This window comes from Oncorhynchus nerka, linkage group LG14, assembly GCF_034236695.1.
Source record: "Oncorhynchus nerka isolate Pitt River linkage group LG14, Oner_Uvic_2.0, whole genome shotgun sequence".
Taxonomy (NCBI): domain Eukaryota; kingdom Metazoa; phylum Chordata; class Actinopteri; order Salmoniformes; family Salmonidae; genus Oncorhynchus; species Oncorhynchus nerka.
In genome coordinates, this window is record NC_088409.1 from 68086840 (window position 1) to 68106433 (window position 19594).

At 45.5% G+C, this 19594-nt stretch overlaps 1 protein-coding gene across 3 annotated transcripts in view; it reads right to left on the reverse strand.

Moving 5' to 3' along the window:
- LOC115141755 (tripartite motif-containing protein 3-like) overlaps positions 1-19594 on the reverse strand; it is a 40701-nt gene that overhangs the window by 2252 nt on the left and 18855 nt on the right. For 2 of the 3 annotated variants that reach the window (XM_029680925.2, XM_065000318.1), the window contains exons 2-14: positions 15599-15776; positions 10297-10537; positions 9712-9863; positions 8614-8794; positions 7303-7473; positions 5654-5950; positions 5194-5458; positions 3935-4038; positions 2436-2603; positions 2069-2237; positions 1765-1824; positions 1467-1537; positions 120-260 (exon numbers count right to left, since the gene is read on the reverse strand). In XM_029680925.2, coding sequence (XP_029536785.1) covers positions 120-260; positions 1467-1537; positions 1765-1824; positions 2069-2237; positions 2436-2603; positions 3935-4038; positions 5194-5458; positions 5654-5950; positions 7303-7473; positions 8614-8794; positions 9712-9863; positions 10297-10537; positions 15599-15744 — 2166 coding nt within the window. In that variant the 5' untranslated portion in view covers positions 15745-15776. Of the gene's footprint in view, positions 1-119; positions 261-1466; positions 1538-1764; positions 1825-2068; positions 2238-2435; positions 2604-3934; positions 4039-5193; positions 5459-5653; positions 5951-7302; positions 7474-8613; positions 8795-9711; positions 9864-10296; positions 10538-14961; positions 15008-15598; positions 15777-19594 lie in introns of those variants that run through there. The other variant, XM_065000319.1, reaches the window with a different exon arrangement.

Here is a 19594-nt window from a genome sequence, read left to right on the forward strand (position 1 = left end):
CGCATAATAAGTTACATTACTTATGATCATATTATTTTTGATCTAACTCGAAAGAGTAAATCAAATATAATGACTAATGCTGCTTGTTAATCTTGCCATCAAGATCATCATTAACTGACCTGTATTCTGCTGTTCCCCCAGTCGGCAACGATGATGTTCCCGTTGGCGTCCACGGCAACGCCTGTCGGGGCATTGAACTGTCCGTTCCCCTCGCCATGGGAACCAAACTTAAACAGGAACTCCCCGTCTGCACTGTACACCTATTAGGGAAGGGATTCAAACTGTTCAGAAGTAGTGTGTCCTAACCTCAACCCTAGCATCATGTCCACAGCCAGGTTCAACTCTAACCTCAACCCTAGCTTCATGTCCACAGCCAGGTTCAACTCGAACCTCAACCCTAGCTTCATGTCCACAGCCAGGTTCAACTCGAACTTCAACCCTAGCATCATGTCCACAGCCAGGTTCAACTCTAACCTCATTCATAGCTTCATGTCCACAGCCAGGTTCAACTCTAACCTCATTCCTAGCTTCATGTCCACAGCCAGGTTCAACTCTAACCTCAACCCTAGCTTCATGTCCAGGTTCAACTCTAACCTCAACCCTAGCTTCATGTCCACAGCCAGGTTCAACTCTGACCTCATTCCTAGCTTCATGTCCACAGCAAGGTTGAACTCTAACCTCAACCCTAGCTTCATGTCCAGGTTCAACTCTAACCTCAACCCTAGCATCATGTCCAGCCAGGTTCAACTCTAACCTCAACCCTAGCTTCATGTCCAGGTTCAACTCTAACCTCAACCCTAGCTTTATGTCCACAGCCAGGTTCAACTCTAACCTCAACCCTAGCTTTATGTCCACAGCCAGGTTCAACTCTAACCTCAACCCTAGCTTCATGTCCAGGTTCAACTCTAACCTCAACCCTAGCATCATGTCCAGGTTCAACTCTAACCTCAACCCTAGCATCATGTCCAGCCAGGTTCAACTCTCATTTCAACCCTAGCATCATGTCCACAGCCAGGTTCAACTCGAACCTCAACCCTAGCTTCATGTCCACAGCCAGGTTCAACTCTAACCTCAACCCTAGCTTCATGTCCACAGCCAGGTTCAACTCTAACCTCATTCCTAGCTTCATGTCCATAGCCAGGTTCAAACCTCACTCTAACCTCAAGCCCAACCTTAAACCACAACCCTAACCTACACTGTTCAGAGGTAGTCTACCACGCACATCCAACAGTTAACATAACAAAGTTCATTTGAAATGATTCAAACTGACATCAGATACCCAACAGTGGAAGTGGGACATTTTCCTGTGGCACAGTGACGTACAGTAACTACAGGATGGCAGTGAGGGAGTGACACAAAGCTGCAACCACAGAACGCTCAAGGCAAGGCATTTTAAACCTACCTGATATGACTACAGTAACACAAACACAAACACACAGAGAGAAAGAGAAAATAGTGAGACGTACCTTCACTGAATGGTTGTGGAAGTCTGTTACCACAATCTCATTTTTGTTGTTGATCGCCACAAAGTGGGGACCTAGGGAAGGGGAGGGGAGGGAGGGAGGGAGAGAGGAGGCGGAGAGAAGATGAGTCATCAACATAACAGTGCAGTAGAGGAAGTTCCAGACTATTTTAGGACTTTGTACACAACAGGACTGTGGAAACACTAGCCACAAAGGGAGACACCAAGCAATGTACAATGTAAGACATGGCAATGGGCAGTTGTATCATGAAGAGACTGCTATACCATACATCAATACTTACTGAACGCAGGGCCAGATTTACTCAGCTTGGGTTCCAGTGAAATGTTTGTACCACTTTTTTCTAAAAATGAAACAATAAAATGAGATTGTCAGAGATGAGATTGAAATGAGTGACAGGTTTCTCCATGGAGCTAGTGAAGCCATATCATTGGAGGGTTATAGAAATGGAAGAGAATCACACTGACCAAAGAGTTAAAAGCAGAATACAATAGAACAGGAATTGTTCCAAAAATAGTGACAATCAGTGGAATAAGTCCCAGAACTGCCAACCCATAGATAGATCATGCAAGGAGTATCTCCCTTACCTGTGAACTGTCTGTCTGATGTCCCCCTGGCTCCAAACTTGGTGACCAGCTTCCCATTGGCCTGGAAGATGAACACACAGCAGGCCTTGTTATCCACGGTGATGATGTGTCCGTTCCTGTCCACCGCCACTCCTTTAGGGCCCATCAGACGACCCGCCCCGATCTTACTCTGTCAGGGAGATAGAGAGAGAATGGAAGGTCAGAGGGAAAGATGTGATGAGTCTTATCTGACGTGCAAATCAAAAGGGGCAGCTATGGGAAAGCTCAGTGCACCCGGTATGTATAGAACATATAGTAGACTGTTTAACGTTTCAGCTCGAGGTCTTTCTCAAGACCAGTCTCCTAGAGTATCCTCATGACCTCTCACCTTGAACTTCCCGTCGGAGGAGAAGATGCTGACCCAGCGGTTGTCGTAGTCGGCCACAATGATGTCACCGTTCATATCCACGGTGACCCCCGTGGGGCGCTGCAGTTGCCCCGGCGACCGACCCCTGACCCCAAACCTCAGCTTGAATGCCCCATCGTTGGAGAACACCTGGAGAATAATACCACAACAATTGTCCCTTATTGTCCCTTTTTCTTAAGTGACAATAAGGAATAGGGTGAAATTTGAGATGTGCCTTGAAATATTTGCTTGACCTGTGATACTATGATTGAAACTATAGCCTTAAACCTAATACCTTTTCTGCTTTGCAATGTAGTACACTCATCCCACGCTGTCACTATACACATGGTTACCTTGCTCTCACAGGTTGTATGCAGTGGTGTAAAGTACTTAAGTAAAAATACTTTAAAGTACTACTCAAGTAGTTTTTTGGGGAATCTGTACATTACTTTATTATTTATATTTTTTTACAACATTTACTACATTCCCAAAGAAAATAATGTACTTTTTACTCCATACATTTTCCCTGATGCCCAAATGTACTCATTACATTTTGAATGCTGAGGCAGGACAGGAAAATGGTCCAATTAACACAAGATAATCAAGAGAACATCCCTGGCCTTCCCTACTGCCTCTGATCTTGCAAACTCACAAAACACAAATGCTTCATTGGTAAATGATGTCTGAGTGTTGGTGTGCCCCTGGCCATCTGTAAATTAAAATTTAAAAAACATTGTGCCCTGGTTTACTTAATATAAGGAATTTGAAATTATTTACCCCTTATCTTTTACATTTGATACTTAAGTATATTTCAGCAATTACATTTACTTTTGATACTTACACTACCGTTCAAAAGTTTGGGGTCACTTCAGAATTTTCTTGTTTTTGAAAGAAAAGCACATTTTTACAGTGTAGACATTGTTAGTGTTGTAAATGACTATCGTAGCTGGAAACTGCTTCTTTTTTTATGGAATATCTACATAGGCGTACAGAGGCCCATTATCAGCAAACATCACTCCTGTGTTACAATGGCACGTTGTGTTAGCTAATCCAAGTTTACAATAGCAATAAAACTGTCCTTTAGACTAGTTGAGTATCTGGAGCATCAACATTTGTGGGTTTGATTACAGGCTCAAAATGGCCAGAAACAAAAAACTTTCTTCTGAAACTCGTCAGTCTATTCTTGTTCTGAGAAATGAAGGCTATTCCATGTGAGAAATTGCCAAGAAACTGAAGATCTCGTACAACGCTGTGTACTACACATTCACAGAACAGAGCAAACTGGCTCTAACCAGAATAGAAAGAGTGGGAGGCCCCGGTGCACAACTGAGCAAGAGGACAAGTACATTAGTGTCTAGTTTGAGAAACGGATGCCTCGCAAGTCCTCAACTGGCAGCTTCATTAAATAGTACCCGCAAAACGTCAGTCTCAAATGGTTGTAGTCTCACCTGTATACACTGGTTGTATGGCTGTAGTCTCACCTGTATACACTGGTTGTTGCTGTCAGCCACTACGATACGTCCGTTGCTGGAGGTGGAGATTCCCTGGAGGTTTGTAAACTCTGCTTTATCTCTCCCTCTAGTTCCTGTCAAATACACACATCCAGTAAGAACAGTCAAACCATCACACATCCAGTTAGAACACAGAGTCAAACCATCACATATCCAGTTAGAAAACAGAGTCAAACCATCACACATCCAGTTAGAACACACAGTCAAACCATCACACATCCAGTTAGAACACAGAGTCAAACCATCACACATCCAGTAAGAACAGTCAAACCATCACACATCCAGTTAGAACACAGAGTCAAACCATCACACATCCAGTTAGAACAGAGTCAAGCCATCACACATCCAGTTAGAACACAGAGTCAAACCATCACACATCCAGTAAGAACAGTCAAACCATCACACATCCAGTAAGAACAGTCAAACCATCACACATCCAGTTAGAACACAGAGTCAAGCCATCACACATCCAGTTAGAACACAGAGTCAAGCCATCACACATCCAGTGAGAACACAGAGTCAAACCATCACACATCCAGTTAGAACACAGAGTCAAACCATCACACATCCAGTAAGAACACAGAGTCAAACCATCACACATCCAGTAAGAACACAGTCTGTGTCCATGGAAACAAGGGCTAAATAGCAGAGTCACAAGTTATCACAGAGAGACCTCAAAGGATCTTCATCGGTAAGATTGCTGCGAGCAGTGAAACAAATTGTATTTTCCTACTTTTCCCACAGCATTGTCTGTACCCTGCAGCCTGCACTGAGAAAACTAAGATAACTATTATCCAACTTGATCACTATATGTGGTTGTCTTACTTTAGTCTTATTGTACCTACTTCAGTTGCAGGCACAGCCTCTGGATACGAGTGTAAAATAACAAGTAAAATGTTAATGTCTTCATCAGTAACGCTGCTTTAAAAAACGATGGGAGCATTGAACCAATGTGTGAGTATTCCCTTTTCCCCATGGCCTGTTTTGTACCATGCAGGCTTTTAAACTGATTGTCAAAGACAGTAGCAAAGAAAGCTGTTTTTGAAAATGTTTTTACCTGTAATTTGCAATCGTGACTTGTGATTGTTTTAGCTACTTTAGTTAAATCCACTTTAAAGTCATAGGATAAGATAAATCACCTAAATGACTCAAATGTAAATATAAGCAGCTGTACCACATAGTTAAACTAATATTAATAGGTATTACATGTCTCTATGATCTGCACCTACCGACTCTGTAGATGAGTTCATCCTCGATGGGGTTCTCCTTCTTCTTGGTGGTGCTGTACATACTGGAGGGTCTCCTCACAGCCTTCTGCCTGATGTGGCCCCCCGTCCCACTAGGACTCTTCACCCTCCTCTTCACATCGTCTGGAGATTGCAGAACGTCCGAGGGCTTGACCGCACGCAGCCGGAACGGACTGCCCCTTACCGGCTGGTCGTACAGGAGGAGAGAGAAGGAGAACTCCCCCTCAGAGCGCATGGTATAGCCCACCTATAGAATATTATGGAACAGAGCCTTATCAGGCACCTCCAGGGGAATAAAGTCTTAGACAGTACAGCTGCATACAAAATAAACACTGTACATTAAACACTTGACAATACATACATTGGATTAGATTACATACATTAGATTACACAACACATATTGCAAGTTATGATGTCATATACGAAGTACAGTTATCCTCACCTCATACGTCCCATTCTTATTATCCACCACCTCAGTCTCCGTGGTTACCGCCCCGTCCACCGACATAATCTCGGCCCGCAGCGCCGCGTTGCCTGTCTTTACCAGCTCGCTGTCCTTGTCCTTGGTCGTCACTGTGACGGTGGTGTGCTGGCCAACCAGTGTGTGGCGTAGTCCCTCTCCCGTGGCGACGGAGGTGTGGCCAATGGCTCCCGTGGTGATGAGCACGCCCAGGTTCTGGATAGAACGACGAAGACCCTCCGTCTCCACCTGGCAGTCAAGATGGCCATTCTCATGGGGCTGGGAGGGGGAAAGGGTAGGTTTGTTAAGTTGATCAAATCAAACTTTATTTGCCACATGCGCCGAATACAACAAGTGTAGACTTTACCGTGAAATGCTTTACTTAAAAGCCCTTAACCAACAGTGCAGTTCAAGAAGAAGAAAATATTTACCAAGTAGACTAAAATAAAAAGTAATAATAAAAAGTAACACAATAACAATAATGAGGCTATATACAGGGGGCATCGGTACCGAGTCAGTGTGCGGGGGTACAGGCTAGTTGAGGTAATCTGTACATGTAGGTGGAGGCGAAGTGACTATGCATAGATAACAAACAAACTGCGAGTAGCAGCAGTGTACAAAAGAGGGGGGGGGGTCAATGTAAATTGTCCTGTGGCGATTTTATGAATTGTTCAGCAGTCTAATGGCTTGGGGGTAAAAGCTGTTAAGGCTTTTGGTCCTAGACTTGGCGCTCCGGTACCGCTTGCTGTGCGGTAGCAGAGAAAACGGTCTATAACTTGGGTGACTGTAGTCTCTGACAATTTTATGGGCTTTCCTCTGACACCGCCTATTATAGGCCCTGGATGTCAGGAAGCTTGGCCCCAGTGATGTACTGGGCCATTCGCACTACCCTCTGTAGCGCCTTACGGTCAGATGTTGAGCAGTTGCCGTACCAGGTGATGCAACTGGTCAGCATGCTCTCGATGGTGCAGCTGTAGAACCTTTTGAGGATCTGGGGACCCATGCCAAATATTTTCAGTCTCCTGAGGGGGAAAGGTTTTGACGTGCCCTCTTCACGACTGTCTTGGTATGTTTGGACCATGATAGTTCGTTGGTGATGTGGACACCAAGGAACTTGAAACTCTCGACCCGCTCCACTACAGCCCCGTCGATGTTAATGGGGGCCTGTCCGGCCCTCCTTTTCCTGTAGTTCACGATCAGCTCCTTTGTCATGCTCATATTGAGGGAGGGGCTTTTGTCCTGGCACCACACTGCCAGGTCTCTGATCTCCTCCCTATAGGCCGTCTCATGGTTGTTGGTGATAAGGCCTACCAATGTTGTGTCATCAGCCAACTTAATGATGGTGTTGGAGTCGTGTTTGGCCACGCAGTCGTGGGTGAACAGGGAATACAGGAGGGGACTAAGTACACACCCCTGAGGGGTCCCAGTGTTAAGGATCAGCATGGCAGACATGTAGGTGCCTACTCTTACCTGGGAAGGGGCCCATCAGCATCCTTATGGCTTTGTCCTGAATGGCAACCTATTCTCTATATACTGTAGTCCACTTTTGACCAGGGCCCATTGGGAACGTAGCCTTTATCATCATTGTATACGTATATATGTGAAACTAACAAACAAACGTCTCCACCAACCTGTTCTGGGTAGGTGTGTCGGGCCAGGGCGCTGACCCTCTCCCCCATTTGTTTCTGGACCAGCAGAACCTCTGTAGCACTGCCATGGCTCAGAGCCTGCTCCGTAAAACTACTGCAGCTCTGGATGTTGTCCTTACCCTGCAGGAGAGAGGAGAGCTGGGCCTGGAGCACCTACAGACAGAGAGAAGAGGAGAGATGCTAAGAGAGGGAGGAGAGGAGGGAGGGATAGTCAGTTAGGGAGGAGAGGAGAGAGAAATAGTTGGAGGGAGGAGAAAGGGATAGTAAGAGACAGGGAGGAGACAGGGATAGTAAGAAACATGGATAGTAAGAGACAGGGAGGAGACAGTGATAGTAAGAGACAGGGAGGAGACAGTGATAGTAAGAGTCAGGGAGGAGACAGGGATAGTAAGAAACAGGGATAGTAAGAGACAGGGAGGAGACAGGGATAGTAAGAGTCAGGGAGGAGACCGTGATAGTAAGAGTCAGGGAGGAGACCGTGATAGTAAGAGTCAGGGAGGAGACCGTGATAGTAAGAGTCAGGGAGGAGACCGTGATAGTAAGAGTCAGGGAGGAGACCGTGATAGTAAGAGTCAGGGAGGAGACCGTGATAGTAAGAGTCAGGGAGGAGACCGTGATAGTAAGAGTCACGGAGGAGACCGTGATAGTAAGAGTCAGGGAGGAGACAGGGATAGTAAGAGTCAGGGAGGAGACAGGGATAGTAAGAGTCAGGGAGGAGACAGGGGTAGTAAGAGTCAGGGAGGAGACAGGGGTAGTAAGAGTCAGGGAGGAGACAGGGGTAGTAAGAGTCAGGGAGGAGACAGGGGTAGTAAGAGACAGGGAGGAGACAGGGGTAGTAAGAGACAGGGAGGAGACAGGGGTAGTAAGAGTCAGGGAGGAGACAGGGATAGTATGAGACAGGGAGGAGAGGAGACCGGGAGGAGAGAGGGATAGTAAGAGGAGTCAGGGAGGAGACAAGGATAGTAAGAGTCAGGGAGGAGACAGGGATAGTAAGAGTCAGGGAGGAGACAGGGATAGTAAGAGTCAGGGAGGAGAGGAGAGAGAGAATGGTAGTTAGGTTGTCAGAAACAGTGTGAAGAGAGGGAGAAAAAGGAGGTAAGACCGAGAGAGAGATAGTCATCCACAGAAGTAAGAGAGAGGTAGTTCTTCATAGACCATCACTGTGTCCCAAATGACCCCCTATTCCCTATTTGGTGCCCTACTTTTGACCTTATGGGCCCTGGTCATAAATTGTGCACTGAATAGGATATAGGGTGCCATTTGGGACAGCAGATCTAATCCTGTTGCAAATACCTTCTGCTTGGTGCAGCAGATGTTCTCCAGGTCAGTGATGAGGGTGGTCTTCCTGAGGTGTAGCGCCCTCTCTAGCTCCTCAAAGGTACTGCTGATCTCTGTCACCGCCTCGTTCTTCCTGTCAGTCAGCTGCTTGGAGATCTCCCCTACCAGCTCTATAGCAGCCCTCAGCTGGGGCAGCCTGGGACAGGAAGAGGAAACAGTATACGGTCACTACCTCACACAGTCCAATCAAGTCTAACCAACGAGCATGAACAGAGGAACTGACTAAATGTGTGTGCAATTTCTATCGATCTTCATGAGAAGCTGAAACCAGAAACTGGAAAACTGCACTCCGGTCATTTATCATTGCACTTACCAAGACTTATCCAGTGTGTACACGGTCAATGTACTCAGAATAGGGCTTAACCATCCTAATACCGTCCCTCATGACAGACAGAGTAGTATAGACTGTCCCTCATTACAGACAGAACAGTATAGACCGTCCCTCATTACAGACAGAGCAGTATAGACCGTCCCTCATTACAGACTGTCCCTCATTACAGACAGAGCAGTATAGACTGTCCCTCATTACAGACAGAGCAGTATAGACTGTCCCTCATTACAGACAGAGCAGTATAGACTGTCCCTCATTACAGACAGAGCAGTATAGACTGTCCCTCATTACAGACAGAGCAGTATAGACTGTCCCTCATTACAGACAGAGCAGTATAGACTGTCCCTCATTACAGACAGAGCAGTATAGACTGTCCCTCATTACAGACAGAGCAGTATAGACTGTCCCTCATTACAGACAGAGCAGTATAGACTGTCCCTCATTACAGACAGAGCAGTATAGACTGTCCCTCATTACAGACAGAGCAGTATAGACCGTCCCTCATTACAGACAGAGCGGTATAGACCGTCCCTCATTACAGACAGAGCAGTATAGACCGTCCCTCATTACAGACAGAGCAGTATAGACCGTCCCTCATTACAGACAGAGCAGTATAGACCGTCCATCATTACAGACAGAGCAGTATAGACCGTCCCTCATTACAAACAGAGCAGTATAGACTGTCCCTCATTACAGGCAGAGCAGTATAGACCATCCAGTACCTGTTGCGTATGGCATCCAGCTGGGTCTTCAGGGCTGCTTTCTGTTGCTCCAAGACATCTCTCAGAGGGACAGTCACATGTTCCCTGTGCTCTCCCTCAGTACACTCCAAACACATGGCAGTCTCACACGACTCGCAGTAGAACTCCATCACCTACAGGGGGCGCAGGGGAGCAACACACAGCACAGCTCAAAACACATGATGACTCACCATAGACCAGGCAGTTTCATACAGTGACAAGGTCAAACATGGATATGTTTTCTCAATGTTTGGGGGCTTGTAAATGTGATTTAGCTAGTCCATGGTACATATCCACAAAGCGACTCAAAGTAGGAGTGATGATCTAAGATCCGATTAGCCTTTTAGATCATAATGAATTACATTATATGGACAGATCCTAGATCAGTACTCTTACTCGTCCCAGATCTAAAATCAGTTGTGTTCACTATCAGTCAGTGACACCAATGTATCATCAATTAGATGCCAGACTGAAGCCTACCTTTCCTGCTTTGTTGGGGCAGGAGAGTTGCAGCTTTCGGGGTAGTAGAGGGGTAGATGGGGCAGTAGAGGGGTAATAGAAGCCTACCTTGCCCTCGTGGTTGGGGCAGGAGAGTGGCTGGCAGGCGGCAGCTGCACTGACTGACTCCAGCACACTGCAGGCCTCTGGAGGAGAACACTCTGGGTCCCTCTGCAGCACCTCCATCAGGTTGGTTATGAAGAAGTTGTTCTGCAGCGCGGCCACGCCCTTCTCTGGCAGGATGGACGTCTGACGACACACGGGACACGATAGTGTCAGAGACTGAGGGGGGATGTAGTTCTGGAGGCATCTGGAAAAGACAGGAGAGAACAACAGGGATGGCTTGTTATAAACCATGTCAAGTTGATGGTTATGGTTCATTACATTTAGACAAATGTCAACCCTTTCAACAATTGGCGCCAATACAAAGGGTCAAGTCAAGGATGTACAACAGTGCAGCCTACTACAGGCAGTGTATGCAATATGTCTGCTCAGTAGGCCAGTAGCCTTTCCTGAAGATGATGTGAACAGAACAGACAGGGCAGAGGACAGTGCAGACGTCAGCGAGCTGTGTCAGGCAATACAGAGAGCGCAGAACTCGCGCAGGCAAATGAGGGCATTCCTGTCAAGTGAGGGTAGCAGGGGTGGAAAGAGCTGCTAGCTGGCAACATCACTGTGGACTGTGCCACCTCCTCTGTTCTCCCTTCTCTCTCCTCTCTTCGTCTCTCCACGTCTTTCCATCTTCCCCCTGTGAATGGCTGGTGAGATTGGTGAAACAGCAGTACTGTGGCACCCTCAGGAGAATGCACCCTACTCCTCCTCCACCAGGCCTGGAGAGGCTGCCTGTCAATTTAAGTCACAGGGAAGCCAAGCTGCTTAGGAGATCCCTGGCATACAGTACCAGGACCCTCTCATGACTTTATGCCGTAACACATATTTGACCCTCTCATGACTTTATGGCGTAACACATATTTGACCCTCTCATGACTTTATGCCGTAACACATATTTGACCCTCTCATGACTTTATGCCGTAACACATATTTGACCCTCTCATGACTTTATGGCGTAACACATATTTGACCCTCTCATGACTTTATGCCGTAACACATATTTGACCCTCTCATGACTTTATGCCGTAACACATATTTGACCCTCTCATGACTTTATGCCGTAACACATATTTGACCCTCTCATGACTTTATGCCGTAACACATATTTGATGTGTCCTATAAAGAGCGTTGGTGGCAAATCTGATGGCCGAATGGTAAAGAACATATAGCCGCTCGAGAGCGCCCTTATCCACAGATCTATAAATTATGTCTGAGTTATCTAGCATGGGTAGGATGGTGATCTGAATCAGGGTTAGTTTGGCAGCTGGGGTGAAACAGGAGCGATTACGATAGAGGAAAACAAGTCTAGATTTAAAACTTTAGCCTGCAGCTTTGATATGTGCTGAGAGAAGGACAGTGTACTGTCTAGCCATACTCCAAAGTACTTGTATGAGGTGACTACCTCAAGCTCTAAACCATCAGAGGTAGTAATCACACCTGTGGGGAGAGGGGCATTCTTCTTACCAGACCACATGACCTTTGTTTTGGAGGGGTTCAGAACAAGGTTAAGGGTAGAGAAAGCTTGTTGGACACTAAGAAAGCTTTGATGTAGAGCATTTAACACACAACCCGGGGAGGGGCCAGCTGAGTATAGGACTGTATCATCTGCCTATTAATGGATGAGAGAGCTTCCTACTGCCTGATCTATGTTGTTGATGTAAATTGAGAAGCGCGTGGGGCCTAGGATCAAGCCTTGGGGTACTCCCTTGTTGACAGGCAGTGGCTGAGACAGCAGATTTTCTGACTTTATACACTGCACTCTTTGAGAGAGGTAGTTAGCAAACCAGCCCCGATACCCCACAGAGGCAACAATTCCACAAGAATGGAATGGTCTACCGTATCAAAAGGATTGGCCAAGTCAATAAAAATAGTAGCATAATATTGCTTAGAATCAAGGGCAACGGTGACATCATTGAGGACCTTTAAGGTTGCAGTGACACATCCATAACCTGAGTGGAAACCAAATTGCATACCCGAGAGAATACTATAGACATCAAGAAAGACAGTCAGTTGATTATTGACAAATTTTATCAACACTTTTGATAAACAGGGCAAAATAGAAATAGGCCTATAACAGTTAGGATCAGCTTGATCTCCCATTTAATTAAAGGACGAACCGTGGCTGCCTTCCAAGCAATGGAAACCTCCCCAGAGAGGAGAGACAGACTTGGCGATTATAGGGGCAGCAACCTTAAAGAAGAAATGGTCTAAACTGACCCAGATGGTTTTTAGGGTCAAGTTTAAGGAGCTCCTTTAGCACCTCGGACTCAGTTACTGCCTGCAGGGAGAAACTTTGTAGCGTGGCAGGGGGAAAAGGGGGAGAAGCATCAAGGATAGTTGCATTAGAAGTGGTGGGAGATGAGGAAATGTTGGATGGGAAAGGAGGCATGGCTGAGTCAAATAGGAATCCTGACTTAATATAGTTCTTATAGTTCACTGTAATAGCTACTGTAAATTGGACAGTGCAGTTAGATTAACAAGAATTTAAGCTTTCTGCCAATATCAGATATGTCTATGTCCTGGGAAATGTTCTTATTACTTACAAACTCATGCTAGTCGAATTAGCCTACGTTAGCTCAACCGTCCCGTGGACGGGACACCGAGCCCGAAGTAGTTTTAACGGACTTGCCTAGTTAAATAAAGGTAAACATTTTAAAAAATGACATAACTAGTCAAATGTATTCCACACATCTGACTTCCCCTTTACCTCATGAGCAACCAGTAGCCTAAACATAACCCTGTTTCGAGTTTATTTGTCACGTCCTCTGCATCCATTCTGCTGTATGTGATTATGATATGCTATAGGTCAGGCCTTATTGGTCACATGCATGGGGTGCATACATGTGTCACATAAAGAGAGCGAGGGTTAAGGGAACAGGGGATGTTTTTCCTAAACAAATGCGGGATTTCAGTAACGTAACTTTTCAGTTATAATTGGCTGTAATTATGTTGCAGCTTCAGCAACACTGACAGTGCTATACACACTGTGGTGGTCGCTGCAGCAGGGAGGAGAGACACAACGGGTGCTAGTCACGCAGTCACTGTCTCTATTTTGTAACACAGTGCACGCAGCCAGTCTGAGCCAAGCCCAGCGCAATCAAATCAACTGCTGGTTGAACTCCCTCTTGTCATTTGTGTGTCTTAATTATTTCATCAAACTGTGTGCTTAAAGCACAAGCTCAGTGAATATAGTTGATTTGGTTCAAACAAATAGGATGTGTCTATATATGATCGACAAAGATTTTTTAGGGTTATGGTATAGGCCAGGGTTCCCCAACTGGCGGTGATTTTATTTGGTCCCCCCCAAGTTTTCTGAGAAAAATAAATAAATATATATATATTATTTTATTTTTTATTGTTAGACATAAGACTGTAAAAACACCAGCAAATGAGCTCCAAGTGATTTTAATTTTGGAAATCTGTTCCCAAGTATTCCCACACATAGTAGAGATACATGTGATCATATACACATGTAAGCACAGTTTGAAATGATTATGTTTTAGTCAAATATTATATCTCTTTGGGCTTCTTCTGGTCAATTTGCAGTTATTTGTAATTATGTTCCGGTCCCCTGACCATCCGCTCAAGAACAAATCGGCCCGCGGCTGATTTTGGTGGATGATCCATGGTGTAGGGTGTATGGTAGAGACTTAATTCTCACAGAAGGTGTGTAGGCAGGGCAGGACTTTAGGGTTGTGGTAGTGGTTAGGTGTATGGTGTATGGTAGAGACTTAATTCTCACAGAAGGTGTGTAGGCAGGGCAGGACTTTAGGGTTGTGGTAGTGGTTAGGTGTATGGTGTATGGTAGAGACTTAATTCTCACAGAAGGTGTGTAGGCAGGGCAGGACTTTAGGGTTGTGGTAGTGGTTAGGTGTAGGGTGTATGGTAGAGACTTAATTCTCACAGAAGGTGTGTAGGCAGGGCAGGACTTTAGGGTTGTGGTAGTGGTTAGGTGTATGGTGTATGGTAGAGACTTAATTCTCACAGAAGGTGTGTAGGCAGGGCAGGACTTTAGGGTTGTGGTAGTGGTTAGGTGTGGGTGTATGGTAGAGACTTAATTCTCACAGAAGGTGTGTAGGCAGGGCAGGACTTTAGGGTTGTGATAGTGGTTAGGTGTATGGTGTATGGTAGAGACTTAATTCTCACAGAAGGTGTGTAGGCAGGGCAGGACTTTAGGGTTGTGATAGTGGTTAGGTGTATGGTGTATGGTAGAGACTTAATTCTCACAGAAGGTGTGTAGGCAGGGCAGGACTTTAGGGTTGTGGTAGTGGTTAGGTGTAGGGTGTATGGTAGACTTAATTCTCACAGAAGGTGTGTAGGCAGGGTAGGACTTTAGGGTTGTGGTAGTGGTTAGGTGTAGGGTGTATGGTAGAGACTTAATTCTCACAGAAGGTGTGTAGGCAGGGCAGGACTTTAGGGTTGTGATAGTGGTTAGGTGTATGGTGTATGGTAGAGACTTAATTCTCACAGAAGGTGTGTAGGCAGGGCAGGACTTTAGGGTTGTGGTAGTGGTTAGGTGTAGGGTGTATGGTAGAGACTTAATTCTCACAGAAGGTGTGTAGGCAGGGTAGGACTTTAGGGTTGTGGTAGTGGTTAGGTGTATGGTGTATGGCAGAGACTTACTTCTCACAGAAGGTGTGTAGGCAGGGCAGGACTTTAGGGTTGTGGTAGTGGTTAGGTGTAGGGTGTATGGTAGAGACTTAATTCTCACAGAAGGTGTGTAGGCAGGGCAGGACTTTAGGGTTGTGGTAGTGGTTAGGTGTAGGGTGTATGGTAGAGACTTAATTCTCACAGAAGGTGTGTAGGCAGGGCAGGACTTTAGGGTTGTGGTAGTGGTTAGGTGTGGGTGTATGGTAGAGACTTAATTATCACAGAAGGTGTGTAGGCAGGGCAGGACTTTAGGGTTGTGGTAGTGGTTAGGTGTGGGTGTATGGTAGAGACTTAATTCTCACAGAAGGTGTGTAGGCAGGGCAGGACTTTAGGGTTGTGGTAGTGGTTAGGTGTGGGTGTATGGTAGAGACTTATCCTCACAGAAGGTGTGTAGGCAGGGCAGGACTATAGGGTTGTGGTAGTGGTTAGGTGTGGGTGTATGGTAGAGACTTACTTCTCACAGAAGGTGTGTAGGCAGGGCAGGACTTTAGGGTTGTGGTAGTGGTTAGGTGTGGGTGTATGGTAGAGACTTCTCACAGAAGGTGTGTAGGCAGGGCAGGACTTTAGGGTTGTGATAGTGGTTAGGTGTGGGTGTATGGTAGAGACTTACTTCTCACAGAAGGTGTGTAGGCAGGGCAGGACTTTAGGGTTGTGGTAGTGGTCCAGACAGATGCTGCAGACCAGGAACTGTTTGTCTATCTGCCGGACCACTGGGCTGGTGCTGCCCGTCTCACGCTTCGCCATGGCGACAGACATTCACAGGAGAGGGAGCACAAGCACCTCTTCACCTGGAGAGAGAGAGCGAGATGAGCGGGTGAGAACACTGACACACAAACTGCATTAAGAATTCAGACTCTTTTGTATCCTTGCTTAATTTTATTCATAGATTGTCGAGGCATTGGATTGGTGAAAGCATTGGCTAGTGGGACATTACACCATTTTTCTTACACAAGTTAATTCCCTTTACATCCATGACAGAATGAATTAATAGAGAATCAGAATACATCTACAGAGAAAGAGGAGGCCCCACCTGACCATAGGAAGGGAGAACAGGATCACTACCAGTTCATGGCTTCACAGCAGGAAGAGGGCGTCATGTCATTGTATAGAAGAATGACTTGATGTCCAGAAACAATGGCATCATCATCAGGAGACAAAGTAAAGGGTGTTCTCCTAGTTGATCCAACCCTATCCTGTAAACACAGATGATCCCTTATATGGACCAGCTAAACTAGCGGCCTATCTAACAATGAAAATAAATTAATTTAAAAATGGAAGGAAGTACGGAGGAGGCAAAATCAGGTGGGGCTATTCTAGCCAATGAGAGGGTGTACGCGTGTGAACAATGGTCACAACAGTTTCCACTAGTTACCACAGCCACAAAGTCAAAATTGTCTCTGAAAAATATTATTTTTGGTTTTAATTTAAGGGTAGGATTAGGCATAAGGTTAGCAGTGTGGTTAGGTTTAAAATCCCATTTTAAGAAGATCAATTGTAGAAATAGGTGGGGTTTATGACTTTGTGGCTATGGTAACTAGTGACGACTAGGCTCAATTCTGATATAACACCTCATATCTTTTTGTCAAGGTTGCCAAAATGTCACGCGTCCTACTTATATTCGTACACTCGTAACAATCTAATCATTACGAAACTTCTATTCGATCAAATAAGCCACAAGTAGCAAATAGGCCATTCAATATTTTTGACACCATCTCATTGGGGCGGCAGGTAGCCTAGTGGTTAGAGCGCTGCACCAGTAACCGGGTTGCTGAATCGAATCCCCAAGCTGGCAAGGTAAGAAATCTGTTGTTCTGCCCCTGAACAAGGCAGTTAACCCACTGTTCCCCGGTAGGTCGTCATTGCAGATAAGAATTTGTTTTTAACTGACTTGCCTAGTTACATAAAGGTTAATTTATTTTTTAAATAACACATTTATACACTCCTCACTTGAAAAAAATGCCACCTGCTGGAGAAGACACATTTTGGGCCCAGTTATCCCTCTTCCAGGCAGTCTCTTTGTCTTCCTCTCCACTAACAGACTACAGCTCCCCCAGGGGGACTAAGGTAATATTACTGAACTGCTTCATGACTTAATGACTGGGGAGACAATTAGATCCATGTGATTACGACTGCAGGGCCACAGGGCTCAGCTCAAAGACAATCTAATTATGCACACCACCAGCAGCAGTCATACATTCATCCCCCAGTGTGAGGAAATGAACCATTTCACTGAAACTCAGAGGTGTGTGTCACAGAGGTAACTAGAGAATAAGGGTCCAAAATGGTACCCTAATCCCTTATATGGTGCCATTTCGGACACTACCTATTAATTTAATGTTTTGTATTTGTTTCTCTTATTTCTATATTACATTTTTAGAGTACAGTAAAATGACAAATCAGTGGTTTTGGCAGGCCAGCCAGAGCTGGCATTACAATGATTTGTATCAGTGGGTCAACTCCAGATTAACAGTGTAGAGATGCCATGCTGTACTGTCTATATGAACACAGATTAACAGTGTAGAGATGCCATGATGATGACATGCTGTACATCTGTCATATAGAACCCAGATTAACCCCTACATCATGTAAAATGGGTCCGGAGAAGAAGACTGACATTCTACGTGTCCCCAACCGATTGTGTTTTTTTTTCTTCCAGTTTATTTGCCTTGTTTGTAACTTATTTTGTACATAATGTTGCAGCTACAGTCTCTTGTGACCAAAAATAATTTCTGGACATCAGGACTGTTATTACTCACCACGGACTGACAGAAACCTTTTTTTCCTTTAAAGAGTCTGACGAGCCCGGTGCGAATGATATGCTGCTTTCTCGGGAACAGGCCCAGATCCCCGGGATTTGCATGAAGAGAGACAAAGGGGCCAGAATTCTTCTAAGAATTCGTAGGCGATCGAATAAAACCCCACTTCCTTCCATTCTGCTAGCAATCTTTGGAGAATAAAATCGATGACCTACGAGGAAGATTAAACTACCAACGGGACATTCAAAACTAGAATATCGTATGCTTCACGGAGTCGTGGCTGAACGACGACACTATCAACATACAGCTGGCTGATTATACTCTGTACCGGCAGGATACAACAGCGGCGTTTTGTAAGACAAGTGGTGGCGGACTATGTATTTTTGTAAATAACAGCTGGTGAATAACATCTAAGGAAGACTCAAGCTTTTGCTCGCCTGAGGTAGAGTATTTCATGATAAGCTGTAGACCACACTATCTACCTAGAGAGTTTATCTGTATTTTTCGTAGCTGCCCAGTGACATACCACCACAGACTGAGGCTGGCACTAAGATAGCATTGAATGAGCTGTATTCCGCCATAAGCAAACAAGAAAACGCTCACCCAGAGGTGTCGGTCCTAGTAGCCGGGGACTTTAATGCAGGGAAAACATAATCCATTTTACCAAATTTCAATTAGCATCAGGGAAAAAACTTGACCACCTTTACTCCACACACAGAGAAGCATACAAAGCTCTACCTCGCCCTCCATTTGGCATATCTGACCATAATTCTATCCTCCTAATTCCTGCTTACAAGCAACAATTTAAGCAGGAAGCACCAGTGACTAGATCAATAAAAAAGTTGTCAGATGAAGCAGATGCTAAGCTATAGTACTGTTTTGCTAGCACAGACTGGAATATGTTCCGGGATTCCTCCAATGGCACTGAGGAGAACATCACATCAGTCATTGGCTTCATCAATAAGTGCATCGATGACGTCGTACCCACAGTGACCGTATGTACATACCCCAACCAGAAGCCATGGATTACAGGCAACATCCGCACTGAGCTAAAGGCTAGAGCTGCCGTTTCAAGGAGCGGGACACTAACCCGGACGCGTATAATAAATCTGGCTATGACCCTCCGAAGAACCATCAAACAGGCAAAGCGTTAATACAGGACTAAGATCGAATCGTACTACACCGGCTCTGAAGCTCTTCGGATGTGTCAGGGCATGCAAACCATTACCGACTACAAAGGAAAGCACAGCCGAGAGCTGCCCAGTGACATGAGCCTACCAGACGAGCTAAACTACTTCTATGCTCGCTTCGAGGCAAATAACACTGAAACATGCATGAAAGCACCAGCTGTTCCGGAAGACTGTGTGATCACGCAGCAGATGTGAATAAGACCTTTAAACAGGTCAACATTCGCAAGGCCGCAGGGCCCAGACGGATTAACAGGACGTGCACTGTGAGCATGCGCTGACCAACTGGCAAGTGTCTTCACTGACATTTTCCACCTCTCCCTGTCCGAGTCTGTAATGCCAACATGTTTTAAGCAGACCACCATAGTGCCTGTGCCCAAGAACACTAAGGTAACCTGCCTAAATGACTACTGACCCGTAGCACTCATGTCTGTAGCCATGAAGTGCTTTGAAAGGCTGGTCATGGCTCACATCAACAACATTATCCCAGAAACCCTAGACCCACTCCCATTTGCATTCCGCCCCAACAGATCCACAGATGATGCAATCTCTATTGCATTCCACACTGCCATTTCCCGAAAAGGCAAAAGGAACACCTATGTGAGAATGCTATTCATTGACTACAACTCAGCGTTCAACACCCTAGTGCCCTCAAAGCTCATC